Source organism: Nannospalax galili, unplaced genomic scaffold, assembly GCF_000622305.1.
Source record: "Nannospalax galili isolate Female #2095 unplaced genomic scaffold, S.galili_v1.0 scaffold629, whole genome shotgun sequence".
Lineage (NCBI taxonomy): Eukaryota > Metazoa > Chordata > Mammalia > Rodentia > Spalacidae > Nannospalax > Nannospalax galili.
Genome location: NW_008360323.1, coordinates 3,153,953 through 3,167,391, shown reverse-complemented (window position 1 = coordinate 3,167,391; position 13,439 = coordinate 3,153,953). Strand labels below are relative to the sequence as shown.

The following is a 13,439-nucleotide window of genomic DNA, read 5'->3' as shown; positions in this document are numbered from 1 at the left end:
TTATGCTTATTACCAGTAAAAATTACTGCTTTTTCAAGCTTTATTTTCTAGACCCTGCATTTTATGTTTATTCACATTAAGAAAGCATAATCAAGAAGTATATCTTTCCAAAATTTTAAATTGGTAATTGCATTTACTATGCAAAATAAAACAGGCTGGGAAGTTTACGGAGACACCAATTGTATCTTTTCACTGAAGTGGTAGCAGTTTCATATAACGTAAATATGCTTGCAAAGGTGTTTCCTAGACCGATCAACAGGAATTTCTTTATTTCACACTCAATAAAAATGACTGGTTTTCTTTGTGAGTGAAAAATGGTCTTTTGTGTTGGTAATGTTTACATTGCTTACCCTCACTAAAGTACATCATTTTCTGAAGAAGATAGCACACATTTGGTAAATGAAATAGGTGCAAAACCTTCTTCCTCCATTATGAAAATGTTATGTGGAGGCCTTTGTGTTCAGAGGATAAAGTAAATGGGTCACTTACTAAGATGACATCGCACAAATCACAGTGACAACAAGGGTGTTACTGTCATGGGCTCTTTTTCTTTGGGTGCCTGCTGTACTTTCTCTTGTACAGCCACACCTGCCCCTGCCTTTCCCTTCACAGTTCATACTCACCAAGGAAAAGCACACTGGAGAGCAGTCCTTCAAGTTTCCAAAGTATGACTGCAGGACACAGCTGTCAGAGGGCGGTCTGAACAGAGAAGTGAGGACAGAGGATGCTACAGGAAGCGTCTAGGGCTGTGGGTTTCATCTCTGTGCCATCAGTAACCTCAGTTTCATGATTCAACATTTTAGATGTAAATAATTTACAACAATAAAAGTGAGAGTACGTTTCTGTGGAATGGAAGTAAATAATTTAGTTTGAAAATGTGGGATGCCCCTGGTAATGTGAGACCATTGAGGCTTATTCATCACGTCTTCAATGGACTCAAAAAATGTGTGAAATTTGGTGATTCAAATTTTTCACTTCTTTTATTTCCTGTTAAGAGTTAAATAAGTGCTGCCATGCACATTGGAACAGGGAAAACAACAGGAGGAAAAGCAGTAATGATGACTCTCTTTGTTCTGAATGCGAACATAAATTGTTCTTTCATCTGTAACCCATTAATACAGAGCAAGTTAATTTTCTAAGGATTTTTTTTCTTTTTCTTTTTAAATTCTTATTTATTTATATGTGTGTGAGTGTTTTGCCTGCTTCTATGTAAGTACACCATGTGTGTGTGTGTGCACCACCCATGGAGGCCAGAAGAGGGTTTCAGATCCCCTGGAATTGGAGTTATGGACAGTTGTCAGCCACCATTGTGGATGCTGGGAATTGAACCTGGGTCGTCTGGAAGAGCAGCCAGGGCTCTTAACTATTGAGCCATCTCTCCAGCCCCTCTAAGAGTTTTTCTCCAAGTGATATATGAATTGTATTTGATTTAAGTTGAAACCTTGCAGTGCATGATCAGACTCACAGTCTTTGGTGAGTCAAAGGATGCTGCCCCCAGGTTGATATTACTAGGGCCATGAAGAATGAAGGTGATGATCCAGAGGGTTACTAACCAGTGCTTTCAGTGGAACAGAATAATATAGCTCTCTTTTCGAGACTTTGTATCATCTCATTCCTTTGGAAAACAGACCAGACTTCTAAATACCACCCCTGGCTTCATTATATGAGCCAGGAGACCTTCAGCAAGATCCTTAGCCTTTCTGAACCTTTCTTTACTTGTTCTAGAAAACTGGACCTCAAGTATCTATTCTTGGAGTACTGGTGAAGATTAAGTAAAATCTCAGAGTACTTATGATAAAAAGTTTCCTACATGGTACTTAAGAAACGTTGACTCTTCTCAATATGTAAGTCTAATGCTGTTGGTAACCTGTATGGAGATTATAAACAGGCTTTGCAGAAGTTCTTTCTTGACTTATTTCACTGTTGTTGTTTTCCTTTCTTTTCTTTTTGTTTTCCCTATCAGTGCTGGAGATGGAACCCAGGGCATCAGGAATGCTAGGCAAACACTACCACTGCACTACAACCCCAGCCCCTCATCCTTGGCTTTGGCATACATTCCCTTGGCTTTGTGCAAGTTCTTCTCTGTTTCCTCATCTGTAAAACAAGGCTTATTATAGTTGTGAGGATGAAACTACACACTTAAATCACCTAATGCAGGAGCTGGAGAGATGAGTCAGTGGTTAAGAGTGCTTTCTACTCTTGCAGAAGACCCAGGTTCAGATCCCAGCATTCACATGGCAGCTCACCACTGCCTGTAACTCCAGTTTCAAGGGAGCCAGCACTGTCTTCTGGCCCCCAAGGGCTCCTGCATACATGTGGTACACATAAACTCATGCAGGCATACACACATTCATATAAATTAGAAATAAATCTAAAAAAATTGTTTAATATGTCTGCCATTGACAATCAGTGAAACATATGCTTATGTATATCTGTTCACATTCATATATATATGTATATATATGAATATATGTATATACATATATATACATAAATACACACATGTAAGAGTCCACAGCTTCTGGGCCCACCGAAGTGAAACAAAAGCTGCTCACTGACAAGTGGATTGGTTTACAGAACTCATAAGACTGGAAACTCTGTTAGGGGAAGACTAATAAGTGTTCTTTCTTGTACTCAGTGCTTCGCTAATATGCACCAAATTGAATTGGAGTTTTTTAAACAAAAATTAATAGATATTTCAGCAGTCAAAGTTGGCACACACCTTTAATCCCAGCCCTCGAGAGGCAGAGGCAGGCAGATCTCTGTGAATTCAAGGCCAGTCTGGTCTACATAGTGAGTTCCAGGTCAGCTGGGCAATAGGGAGACCCTGTCTCCAAAAGACCAAAATGGATGAATGAACAAATGAATGAATGATATTTTAAGTAGCCCCCTCTTTTTTAATGAAATTAAAATCACAATGATTTATAAATCTTTAACAAAATATAAGCATTACCGGAAAATTCCATTGACTCATTGAAATGAGAAGAAAAATTTATCATTCATCAGAGGTGTAAGCCAGAAGTGGAAAGATGTGTGTATAATTACCATAATTCTTCATTTCACCTCGACATACAGACTGGGTGTTAAATTTCCCTGAGTGTGCAGCCCTTCCTGTGTTCCGTCCTTAACTAAAACCCACAGTGCTATTGGTTATGAGCATGAAGTCCTGCTGAGAGGTCTGCTTCTAGAGAAAAACCTGTCCTTCCTGGGTAAGTGTCACTGCATCCTCTGCTTATAATGTCACCATGAGTGCGTGAAGCTTCATTTTTAGAATCTCCACCTGCAGTTACTGTGTACCAAAGGAAGAGACTGATGATTGATGCTATGCGTGGTATCTTTTATTGATTTAGAACTGAGAAGGAACTCTGTTACCTAATCTCCTATATATATATAGCACATGCACAGGCCTTGCAATTAATATTTTATAGAATAAGTGGCTGAAAAAATGCTTTAGTATCTGTTGGAGTATTACTTTTGGTGTCATGAGGTATTAACCATAATCTAAGCCTTATGAGAGAAAGAAACAAAGAAATATTGTCTATAAAATGCTTTATGTATTAAAAACAACAGAAAAATTAGGTATGTTAGGTATGTTTGTCTTGTGTTTGGAACAGGGTAGTCTTTTTATGGGACAGCAAAATACTAAACTTTTTATGCCAAATATTAATTGTATCATAGATTTAGTATGATTTTTCAAAATCCCCATATGTCTGAATTTGTATGTGTTCTAGTAGAGAACCTTATTGTGTATTGTTATTTCTCTCAACATCTCTTCAGCATTAGAAATAAAGCCTCAAAGGACGTACATGTCATAATGGAGCATGGAAGCCATAAAGCACTCAACGACGCATTAATTCCTCTTCTTCATTGTTTCTGTGGTAATTGGCAAAGGATCCACACAAATCTTGTTCGTAAGCAGATTCCTACAGACACTGAAGAATCTGTATAGTATAGCTTTAGGAACAAAAAAGGGAAAATATTCCATTATATAGTTTTATTCCAAAATAGATAATACATTAGCCAAAGAAAGCCAAATACGTGGTCTTACATCACGGTAGAAAAGGACGTTTTTTAATGTAAGTTCTACAATCAATTTTTTTCTTACTGTTAATCACTTTCAATAACAAACTAGAGAATGGAGTAGGAGATGCTATTAAATTGTTGGTTGTTTGAAGCTGAGAAGGATCCTAAATATTCACTAGTTGGGGTTAAAGAACATTGATAAATTAGGAAAATGGTCTCCAGTTACTAAGTTAAATACTAGAAGCAGCAAAGTATTTTCATGTAAGAGGGGCAGTTGAATTGTTGGGCCTATGGTAAAGTGGGACTGAATTGCCTTTTTTATTTTATTTTTATTTTTTATTTTATGTGGTAAGTGTATTGTCTGCATGTCTGTAAGTGTACCCATGTCCTGCAGTGCCTGTGGAGGGCAGAAGAGGGTATTGGATCCCCTGGAACTGGAGTTACGAATGGTTGTTAGCTACCATGTGGGTGCTGGGATTAGAACCCAGGTCTTCTGTAAGAGTAGCCAATGCTCTTAACTTCTGAGCCATCTCTCCAGCCCCCCATTTATTTATTTTTATATTTTACTTATTTTTATTTTACGTATATGAGTGTATTGTCTGCATGTATGTAAGTGCACCCATGTCGTGCAGTGTCTGTGGAGTTCAGAAGAGGGCTTCAGATTCCCCTGGAACTGGAGTTATAGATGGTTTTAGCTGCCATGTGGGTGCTGGGAATTGAACCCAGGTCCTCTGCAAGAGCAGCCAGTGCTCTTAACCCCTGAGCCATCTCTCACCCCCCTCCATTGCCTTTTGAAAAAATCTAATTCTAAATAAAAAGAGTTATAGTGCCAGTTGTAAAGGGTATGAGGCACCACAAGATGCTTCCGAATTACAGAGCTCTGGTAATATCATAAAGCATCTGATCACACCAGTTACTCAGCTGCAGGTCAGTAAGAGTATAGGCAAATCGAGTTTTGTTGTTTTATATTCCGAACTAAGCAGTCGTCTTTTCAGAGCTGGCTGGTATAACTCTTGGGCACCATCTGTCTAGGCCAGACAGGCCCTCAGACCCATTTCTTTGGCTAACCTAACTGCTCTCTTCCCCCCTGAGGACTAGCAGACTCCAAATAGAAGAACAGAGAGCTTAGATGCAGCCTAAATTTAGGTCTAGACTCTCAGATAACCTGAATTGGGTATGTTAGATTAGACACACCTCAGCTGACAAAATCAGAGCAGGAATATGGTCAGAGCTGCTTCCAGTTACATGAATGTATAGAAAGGAGACAGAACTGAAATCGAGGTGTCTCATATGTATCATTGTCTGTGGGATGTAGAGGTAATTGTTTTATGTGTTTTCCTAGGGAAATGTGAGCAAGTAAATGTCTCTTCACTCTAGTAAGGGCACTAACTACAGACCAAACAGTTCCACCCAAGTCATGTTTGGTGAACCGCTGAGATTACTGGGGTTACTTACAAGACCATGGGTGACTCAAAATTAGCTTCATCACAGAAACGCCAGCATGGGTGACCACTCATAAAAGCTTCATCCTGAAGCTTCCTCTACAACCTTCAGTTAGCACCATGAAGGGCGTTTCCTCTTCCCAGCAGTTGGCCAGCCCCACAGCCTTTGTCTTTCCACCAACCACATTGACTACAGATAGAGCCCTGGGCTGGGTCAGAGTGTCCTTTCTTGCAGAATAGAATTGAGTACTGCCTATCCCTGGAACAAACTTAATCTTTTACACCTGTACTGTTTCATCTTTTATGCCTTCCATGAACTGCTGCTCAGGCTTTGAAGTCTTCCAGAATCTCACTAGCACAGCATTTGGTGTTCTGTTCATTTTTCCCCCTAGGCACTCTCAACACAAATCTTGCCACATTTGCCTTTAGGTGACTAGGACAGGGCTTTGCCCTTTTCCCATTTCTTTTTGTTTGTTTTACCATTTTACAAACGCAATGGACAGGCCAGTCTGGGCCTAAGTTGTTCAGATATACAAGAGCTTCTTGTGCTTCATGACGATTATATCCCACCATAGAGCTCAGCCAAGCACTAAAGCTTTAGACGAGTCCTGAGGTCCAGGGTGAATCAACTGCTTTCTCTACTTCCTGTGAACCTAGTCCTAAGAGGCTCAGTGCATCAAACTGAGTTCTCTCAGTAATACCTATCCTTCCTTTGTTGTCCTCCAGTTCCTGATATCCCATGGAGACCTCAGATGGTGACAACCAAGAATCTCTAATGCCTCATATAAGACAGTCCATCAGGGACTTTTTCTCTTCATATTGCCTCAGGTTATGCAGCTTTGTATTCATAAGGGATGGTAGTTATACTACTCAGTTCCTCTGCTTCCCTGATACAGATTGATGTCATCCAACCCCATGTCCCACAGCCTCATGAACCTGGCTGTGAATGTTTCTTCTACTTTGTTTAAAAACTACCCAATTCAATCAGTTGAGGTGCAGAATTCTCTGATTATTATAGTTTCCTGGACCTTCTACATGCTGAATTGGGCATTCTCTGTATTAAAGGTTGAACCTAGAGGGAATCCTCTATCACTTTTCACTGGGCAACTGCTCCCTATCTGACTTTTCCTATGGCTGCCAAGTCTTTGGATCCCAGAAATGGCTCTTTCTGGTTTTTACTTTTTCCCTTGCATCCAAGCCAACACCTATCTCATCTTCCCTTTCTCTACTTTCCTGCCAAATCAGAGACTAATGCTGGAGATAGACTCCATATGTCTTTTTCTTGTTGTAATTCTCTCTTACATGGGCAAATTCTTTCTGGGCAAACAGCTCAGACTCAATTGCATGACTTATCATCTGTCCTAGTTACTTTCTATTGCTGTGATAAATCACTGACCAAAACCAACATGGGTAGGAAAGAGTTTATTTCAACTTATTCTTCCAAATGATAGTCCATCACTGAGGGAAGCCAAATCAGGAACTTAAGCAGGGCAGGTACTGAAGCAGAGACCATGGAGAAACACTGCTTAGGGGCTTGCTCCTCTGGCCCGTGCTTGGCCTGCTTTCTTGTACAATGCAGGACTGCCTGCTCGGGGGTGGCACCATTCTCAGTTACATCACTCAACAATCAAGAAAAATCCTCACAGATGGCCACAGGCATATTAGATAGAAAAAAATGTGCTAATTAAGGGTCCCTCTTTCCAGGCATGTCAAGTTGACAACTGGAGCGATCTAGCACATCACCCAAAGCAAAGGCCATGCAGGAGCCATCACAGCTTATGATCCTGTTCCATGTGTGCTAATTTTAGGGACTGCAGTGCATTTTTAAGTTCACCAAGCATTTGGGGGTATCCTCATACTCATGTGGTAGACCTCATTCATCAAGGAGGCATGCTACCCCATACAATATAGAGGAAGAGACACTATAAGAGTCCCCTTAAGGATGCCTCACCCTCCAGTGCCTTAGATATTTTTGTATGTCGTATCCATTGCAGACAGCATGGAACTCCCACTACAGCAAGGAAACACACCATCCTATACCCCATAAGAAAGGTATCCATATGGCAATTGCCCCCATGAACTCTTCTCCCTCAGACAGAAGAGCCCTTGTTGCGATTCTCAGCTGTTCTCCCCAACTCATCTTTAATTCTCTTGGTCCCTGTTTGGACACCAGTTGTTCTGTGTGACTTCTCTTAGAGAGACATGAACAAACATTCATCAACCTAAATAAGACATCAGTGATACACCAATGACTTCCATCCAAGTCCTGGAGAACCAGTGAGTTTGCTGAGGCTATGCACAGGATCATTTGTGACTCAAAGGCAGCTGTATCACAGAAAAACTTATCCCCCAAAATGGGTGCCCATTCATAAAAGCTGCCTCCTAGAGCTTACAACCTGCAGTCAGTTCCACCAGAGACTCTCCTGCCCCAAGGGAATTGTTTATACATTTTTTTATAAGCTAGGGGAATAGCCTTATGGATCTTGCAACTTTCTGAGCTCTGTAAGTTCTGTTAGCTTCCTGAGTCTCATGAGCCTCACTGCAGGAGGGAATGTTTCAATTCAGAAGCAATAGCTATTCAACAATACTCTTAAACTGATCTTAAAAATAAATGAGTACTAGTAAATGTAGCCAACTCTATACAACAACCTCAGTTCTATTTTGAGGTATTTCCTCATCAGAATACAAAAAACTGTTAATTTATTCTATGCATACTAAGTATTCTAATGTAGTACTAAACTTAACACATGTTTATTTATAGCTAAAACATAAGACTCCAAAGTCTTATGTGAAATATTATTATGGAATTATTCTTTTTTTTTTTTTTTTTGGTTTTTGAGATTTCCCTGTAGCCCCAGCTGGCCTGGAACTTATTATGTAGACCAGGCTGGCCTCAAACTGACAGAGACCTGCCTGCCTCTGCCTCTGGAGTGCTGGGACTAAAGGCATGTGCCACCACACCTGGCATGGAATTATTCTTTTATCCTGTAAATACCCCTTCACAATGATTATTAGTGCTAAAGTATTGTGTCAGGTAACTAAATAGATCATCACTTTAAACCCAACTGTCGGAAAATATTGATTTGTAAGTATTTTGTTAATCTAATCATAGTCTTTCTCACTTACATGTATCTATAGACCTTGAACTTTGTTGTAACCATTGCTGGTGTTTGTTTCATTTTGATTCTTCAATGGATAGAAATAATTCTTTCCCCTCCCTCCTCTCTCTTCACTTCCAAGGTGGACTACTTTCTTAACAATTATTCTTATTGCTTCTTAGTTATATATTAATTATTTATAATTTAAAGATTATGACTTTTCATAAAACATTTAAAATTTACACCCATTGCATTTTACCTGACCTCTACCTTTCTTACCAATAGAAAAGAAAATAACCATTTTTCTAGCTTTCATTCTGTCTTGAATTTCCTTGTTTCATAGCTATTAGCTAAGCAATTATGATATTGGACTTAACCAGACACTCTAGGAATAGGAAAAAAAAAAAAGAGTCCTGATAGTGAAAATATGCATATAGTCATATGAATTTATCATTACTTATAAGCTTACCATTTTATACTTATGCAAATAACTATTCAAACTAAGATGGTTGAAGGTTGAATAGTTTGAATTTCTCCAACTAAGAAGCATTTATTCCACAAGTAAGTTATTGAGCTGTCCATATGCCAGTGAAGTCCCTGCTTTCATGGAGCTGTGGTCCACTCTGCAGAAACTATCAAAAATGAGAGTGTAGAATCTCTTGATTTCTGAAAGCCTCTATAGTTCTTTTATTAATTATTTATTCTTTTCATCTATACTTCCGCTTTGGACTCTACATGCCAGGAAGTATAAGTTATAAAAACGTGGTCCGTTATAATCAACTCTCACTGTCTGAATGTAAGATACCCCTAACAAGCTCATGTATCTGCGTTAACTCCCATCTGGTGGTCCTGTTGGGGAGGTGGTAGAAACATTGGAGGGCAGGGCTTTAGCTGCAGGAACTGGGACACTGAGGGAGTGACTTTGAATTCTATGCCTGGTCCCTGGTCCCATCCTTTGTCTCTGCTTTCGGCATAGCATGAGGTGAAGCACCTCCCGCCACCATCCTGCCATGATGATGTTTTGCCCAAGCACATGAGGCCAAGATCATGGACTGAAACCTTTGAAACCACCATCCAAAGTCAGTCTTTCCTCCTTTAAGCTGTGCTCTCTAGTATTTTGGGCACAGCTACGCAAAAGTGACCAATACAGTATCATATATCCAGATGCTCACAGTGTGACATTGTAGCCTGCCCTGTCCTAGAAGAATGTGGGTCTGGGTCTGTCTAGTGCACCTTACTTAGCAGGTACCCACTTAAAAGTACACTGAGAGTTGTTTTTAGATATTCTTTTTTGTTTTGTTTTGTGTGTGTGTGTGTGTGTGTGTGTGTGTGTGTGTGTGTGTGTGTGTAGGTGAGTATAGGTGCCCATAGAGACTAGATGCATCAGTTCTCCTAGAGTTGAAGTTACAGGTAGTTGTGAGCCACCCTGACATGGGTATTGGGAACCTAACTCAATTTCTCTATAAGATGTCTCTTTAGCACTGAGCCATCTCTCCAGCCCCCTATAGTCTTTAATACTAAAAACAAATAGGAGCATGAATATACTATTTTTATATTAAAAATCAACAGGTACATTTTAGAGGTTAAAAAATAATATATCCTGAACTGTTTTTATTGAAATGCAGTAGAATTTTATAGATTCATCAGCTCTTTTTCACCAGAACTGGGCCTTGCCTCTCTGTGGTTTTAAGATGGCTAGTTTAACTCAGAAGGTTGGCTTTCTTGCCATTTAATTCACCAATCTCTTTTTAAAAATTATTTATCTGTATGAGTGTATTACCTGCATCTATGAAAGTGCACTCATATTGTGACACAGAGGTCCAGTGCACACAGAGGTCCAAAGAGGGTGTCGGATCCACTGGAACTGGAGTTACGGACTGTTGTTAGCCACCATGTGGGTGCTGAGAATCACACCTGGGTCCTCTGTAAAAGCAGCCAGTTCTCTTAACCACTGAGCCATCTCTCCAGCCCCAGTTCACCAGTCTTTTAAGTGCATATTATGAGAAGACACTGTTGAAGATTTTTTTTCAGTTTTTTTGGAGACAGGGTCTCCCTGTAGCTCAACCTAGCGTGGAACTCACTATGCAGACCAGGCTGACCTTAATCTTACAGAGATTCTCCTGTCTCTGCCTCCCAAGTGCTGGGATTAAAGGCAGGTGCCACCACGCCTGGCTTAAAAAAATGTGTTTTTTTTCCTTTATGTTGACTCTCACATGAAAACTTCAAGGAAATTTTAAAGTAAGCTTCAGTGTGTGTTCATAGTTCTTTCCACAGTAACTTTTAGAATCAATGTTAATTGGTCAGCTTTAAAGTCTGAAAACTTATCAGGAACTGCCACTTACATATAAGTTCAAATGTAGGAAAAACTCTTTTTCATCTTGAAATTGACCAAAAAGCCTTGTGATTCTCCTTGCTGCCTCTGCCAAGAATTTACTCCATTTCTAATAAAAACAAAACAGGAAATGTTTTATGTGCTGAGGGAGACGTTTGAGTTGCGTCACTCCAGCACTCGTGAGACCGTGCCTCCGTGCCGTGTCTTCGGTTTCCCTTTTTTGTTTGGTTTGGTTGGTTTGGACTTTTGTGGAACTTTTGAGACCTTTTGGCAGAAAGGGAAAAGGAGGAAAAGCAAGTAGTGACAGCGAAAAGACAAGACTGTTTGCACACCTCGGAACAATATGAAAGAACTCATCTCAGAGACAGAAGATAAACCACTCATCCTCGGTGGGCTGGCATGTCTCCAGGTCAGGGGGACTTTCATTAGTGACTCCCACAGCCACTGCCTGGTGCAAATTCTTGTTAAGTTTGGCTTAATAAGGATGGCTCTGGAGATATTTTATTCTTTGCAGCAAATGTTACCCTGTTAGTAGACACTAACAATTACTTTGAGTGACACCTGAGAGGCATTTGCTTTATCACCGCCTTACCCCTTCCCCCGTCTTTGGGCAAACCAGCATATTGTACATGGGCGCATTGCTCCTATTTGTGTATCACTCTGTGGGACTCCAAGAGGGCATAATGTTTTGTAAAGCCAATAAGCTTAGTGAAGGATGTCCCTTGCTGTAAGAAGTTAGGATCTTTATTTCTCAGAGTTCATCTGTTCCTGCTGCTTTATTCCCCACCTAAAGCAGCTGCGCTGTGTGGGGGAGTGATCTTGATGTGACAAACAGAGGATTATGACTTCACATGAGTAATAGGCAGCAGGAACAGGTGAGACTTAGAATGTTCTGATTATTTACATGCAGATGTTAGTAGTAGTAAGAGGCTACAAATAAAATATGATTATGTAGGCTATAAGGAACTGAGATATTGAGATTTTTCATAAGTAATCAACCACTTAAATATCTATCAGAAGATTTTAAAAAGATACAGTTTTTAGAATAACAGGACTGTGATACTGGGGACATAGGGAATTGGGGTTCTGTTCTCCCAGAAGACACTATTATTGAATATGCTTATGCACATTTCCCTCTAGAAGAAAGGGGAACCGTAGACACCTTTGTGCTGCTGGGACACCCATGCTGTCTTCTGGTTTACCCTATGTGCTCAAGGCGGTGCTCTGCCTGCTCCTGGCCTGCAGCCCTTCCCTGGCCGTTGCTGCGCTTAGTTAGCATGTCTGCCCACCTTCTGCTTTCCTGACCACTAACACAATGTATGGGAATGATTGTTGTTGTTAGTGGCAGAAATCCAAATTTTTGTGCATTCACACACAAGGAACTGATTGGTTCTAATACACACCCAGCAAGTCCAAAGGAAAGAAATTTGCTTCTGGTGTCTGGCATTCAGAAGACAATGCAACTCACCCGTCCCTCCCTCTGTCCTTGGGTTCTGTGCTTTTCAGTATTGGTTTCCTTCTTACAGAGCAAAGATAGACACTGGCAGTAGCTAGTTTGCTTATTCCTTAGAGTTTGTAATCCCAGGAAATGTTGCCTCTGTCACATAAAAAATCATAGAAAGACTGTGTGAACAGGCAGTCTCGGGAGAGTGTCCACTCTCACAGGTGGGCAGCTGGGGGACAGGTTACTGACTAGAGTCACATTGTAAGAGTAGGGCAGCAATGCTGGGCAGGATGGCTTGCAGGACAACTAAATGAACCAATGTCTCTCTATAGGGAATTAACTGCAGGTTCCAGCTTCTCTCTCCATATCTAAAATGCACCGGAGTCAAATCACTTACTGTTACTGCTGGACTGAATCCTTGATATGTGTGCGTTTGTGCACACTTATATATATGGGCGTGCATCTGTTGAGTGGGGCCTCCTTTTATGTCCCATGATTGCAAATAGGCCTCTCTCTATGGATATTTCTCTCAATTCAGGGAGAAATAGAGGTGGGAAGACAGCTTAAGAGTCAACTACTCCTTAGAATTTCAGAATCTGGAGGGGCTCTAGTTAAGTCTAATCTCCTTTTTTTTTTTTTTTTTTTTTTTTTTTTAAGAGAAGAAACTGGCCTCAGGCCTTTCATCACAGGTTAGAGGGCTCCCAGCAACCTGTCCTGACCAATCTCCTTTTTTGTTCGCCATGCTGAATTGTCTTTTCCTTTGCTGCATGGAGCCAAAAGGGTTTCAAGTTTATTTTATTGTTGAAATTCCTATCCTGTCTCTCTGCAGCCACCCAGCAGGCAGATCTGGCCTACCTAGCTTCTCTTCACACTCATTGCCCCAGCTTCTCGACCTCACGTTTGTTTCCCATCTTTAGGGCACTTCAGTTTTCCCTGCTATTGTCCCCTAAAGACAGAAGCAAAGGACAGGGTCAGAGCAGTCAGTTGCAGCCCTTATTAGTGGCTTTGATAAGAGGCTTTGAGGGAAAGGTTGAAACTAATGGCTGTAATGAAATTTTGGTTCTGCAAAAATGTCATTTCCATGTGAGATAGCCCCTCCC

General features: G+C 40.6%; 1 protein-coding gene across 13 annotated transcripts in view; it reads left to right on the top strand.

The window, feature by feature from the left end:
• Positions 1 to 13,439, top strand: part of CUNH15orf41 (chromosome unknown C15orf41 homolog) — a 232,700-nt gene that overhangs the window by 113,224 nt on the left and 106,037 nt on the right. For all 13 annotated transcript variants that reach the window (XR_003848152.1, XR_003848153.1, XM_029559770.1 and 10 more), the window contains one exon: positions 3,142 to 3,209. Coding sequence is in view for 11 of the 13 variants with exons in the window: in XM_029559770.1 (XP_029415630.1) it covers positions 3,142 to 3,209 (68 nt within the window). In the remaining 2 variants the exon portion in view is untranslated. The remainder of the gene's footprint in view (positions 1 to 3,141; positions 3,210 to 13,439) is intronic.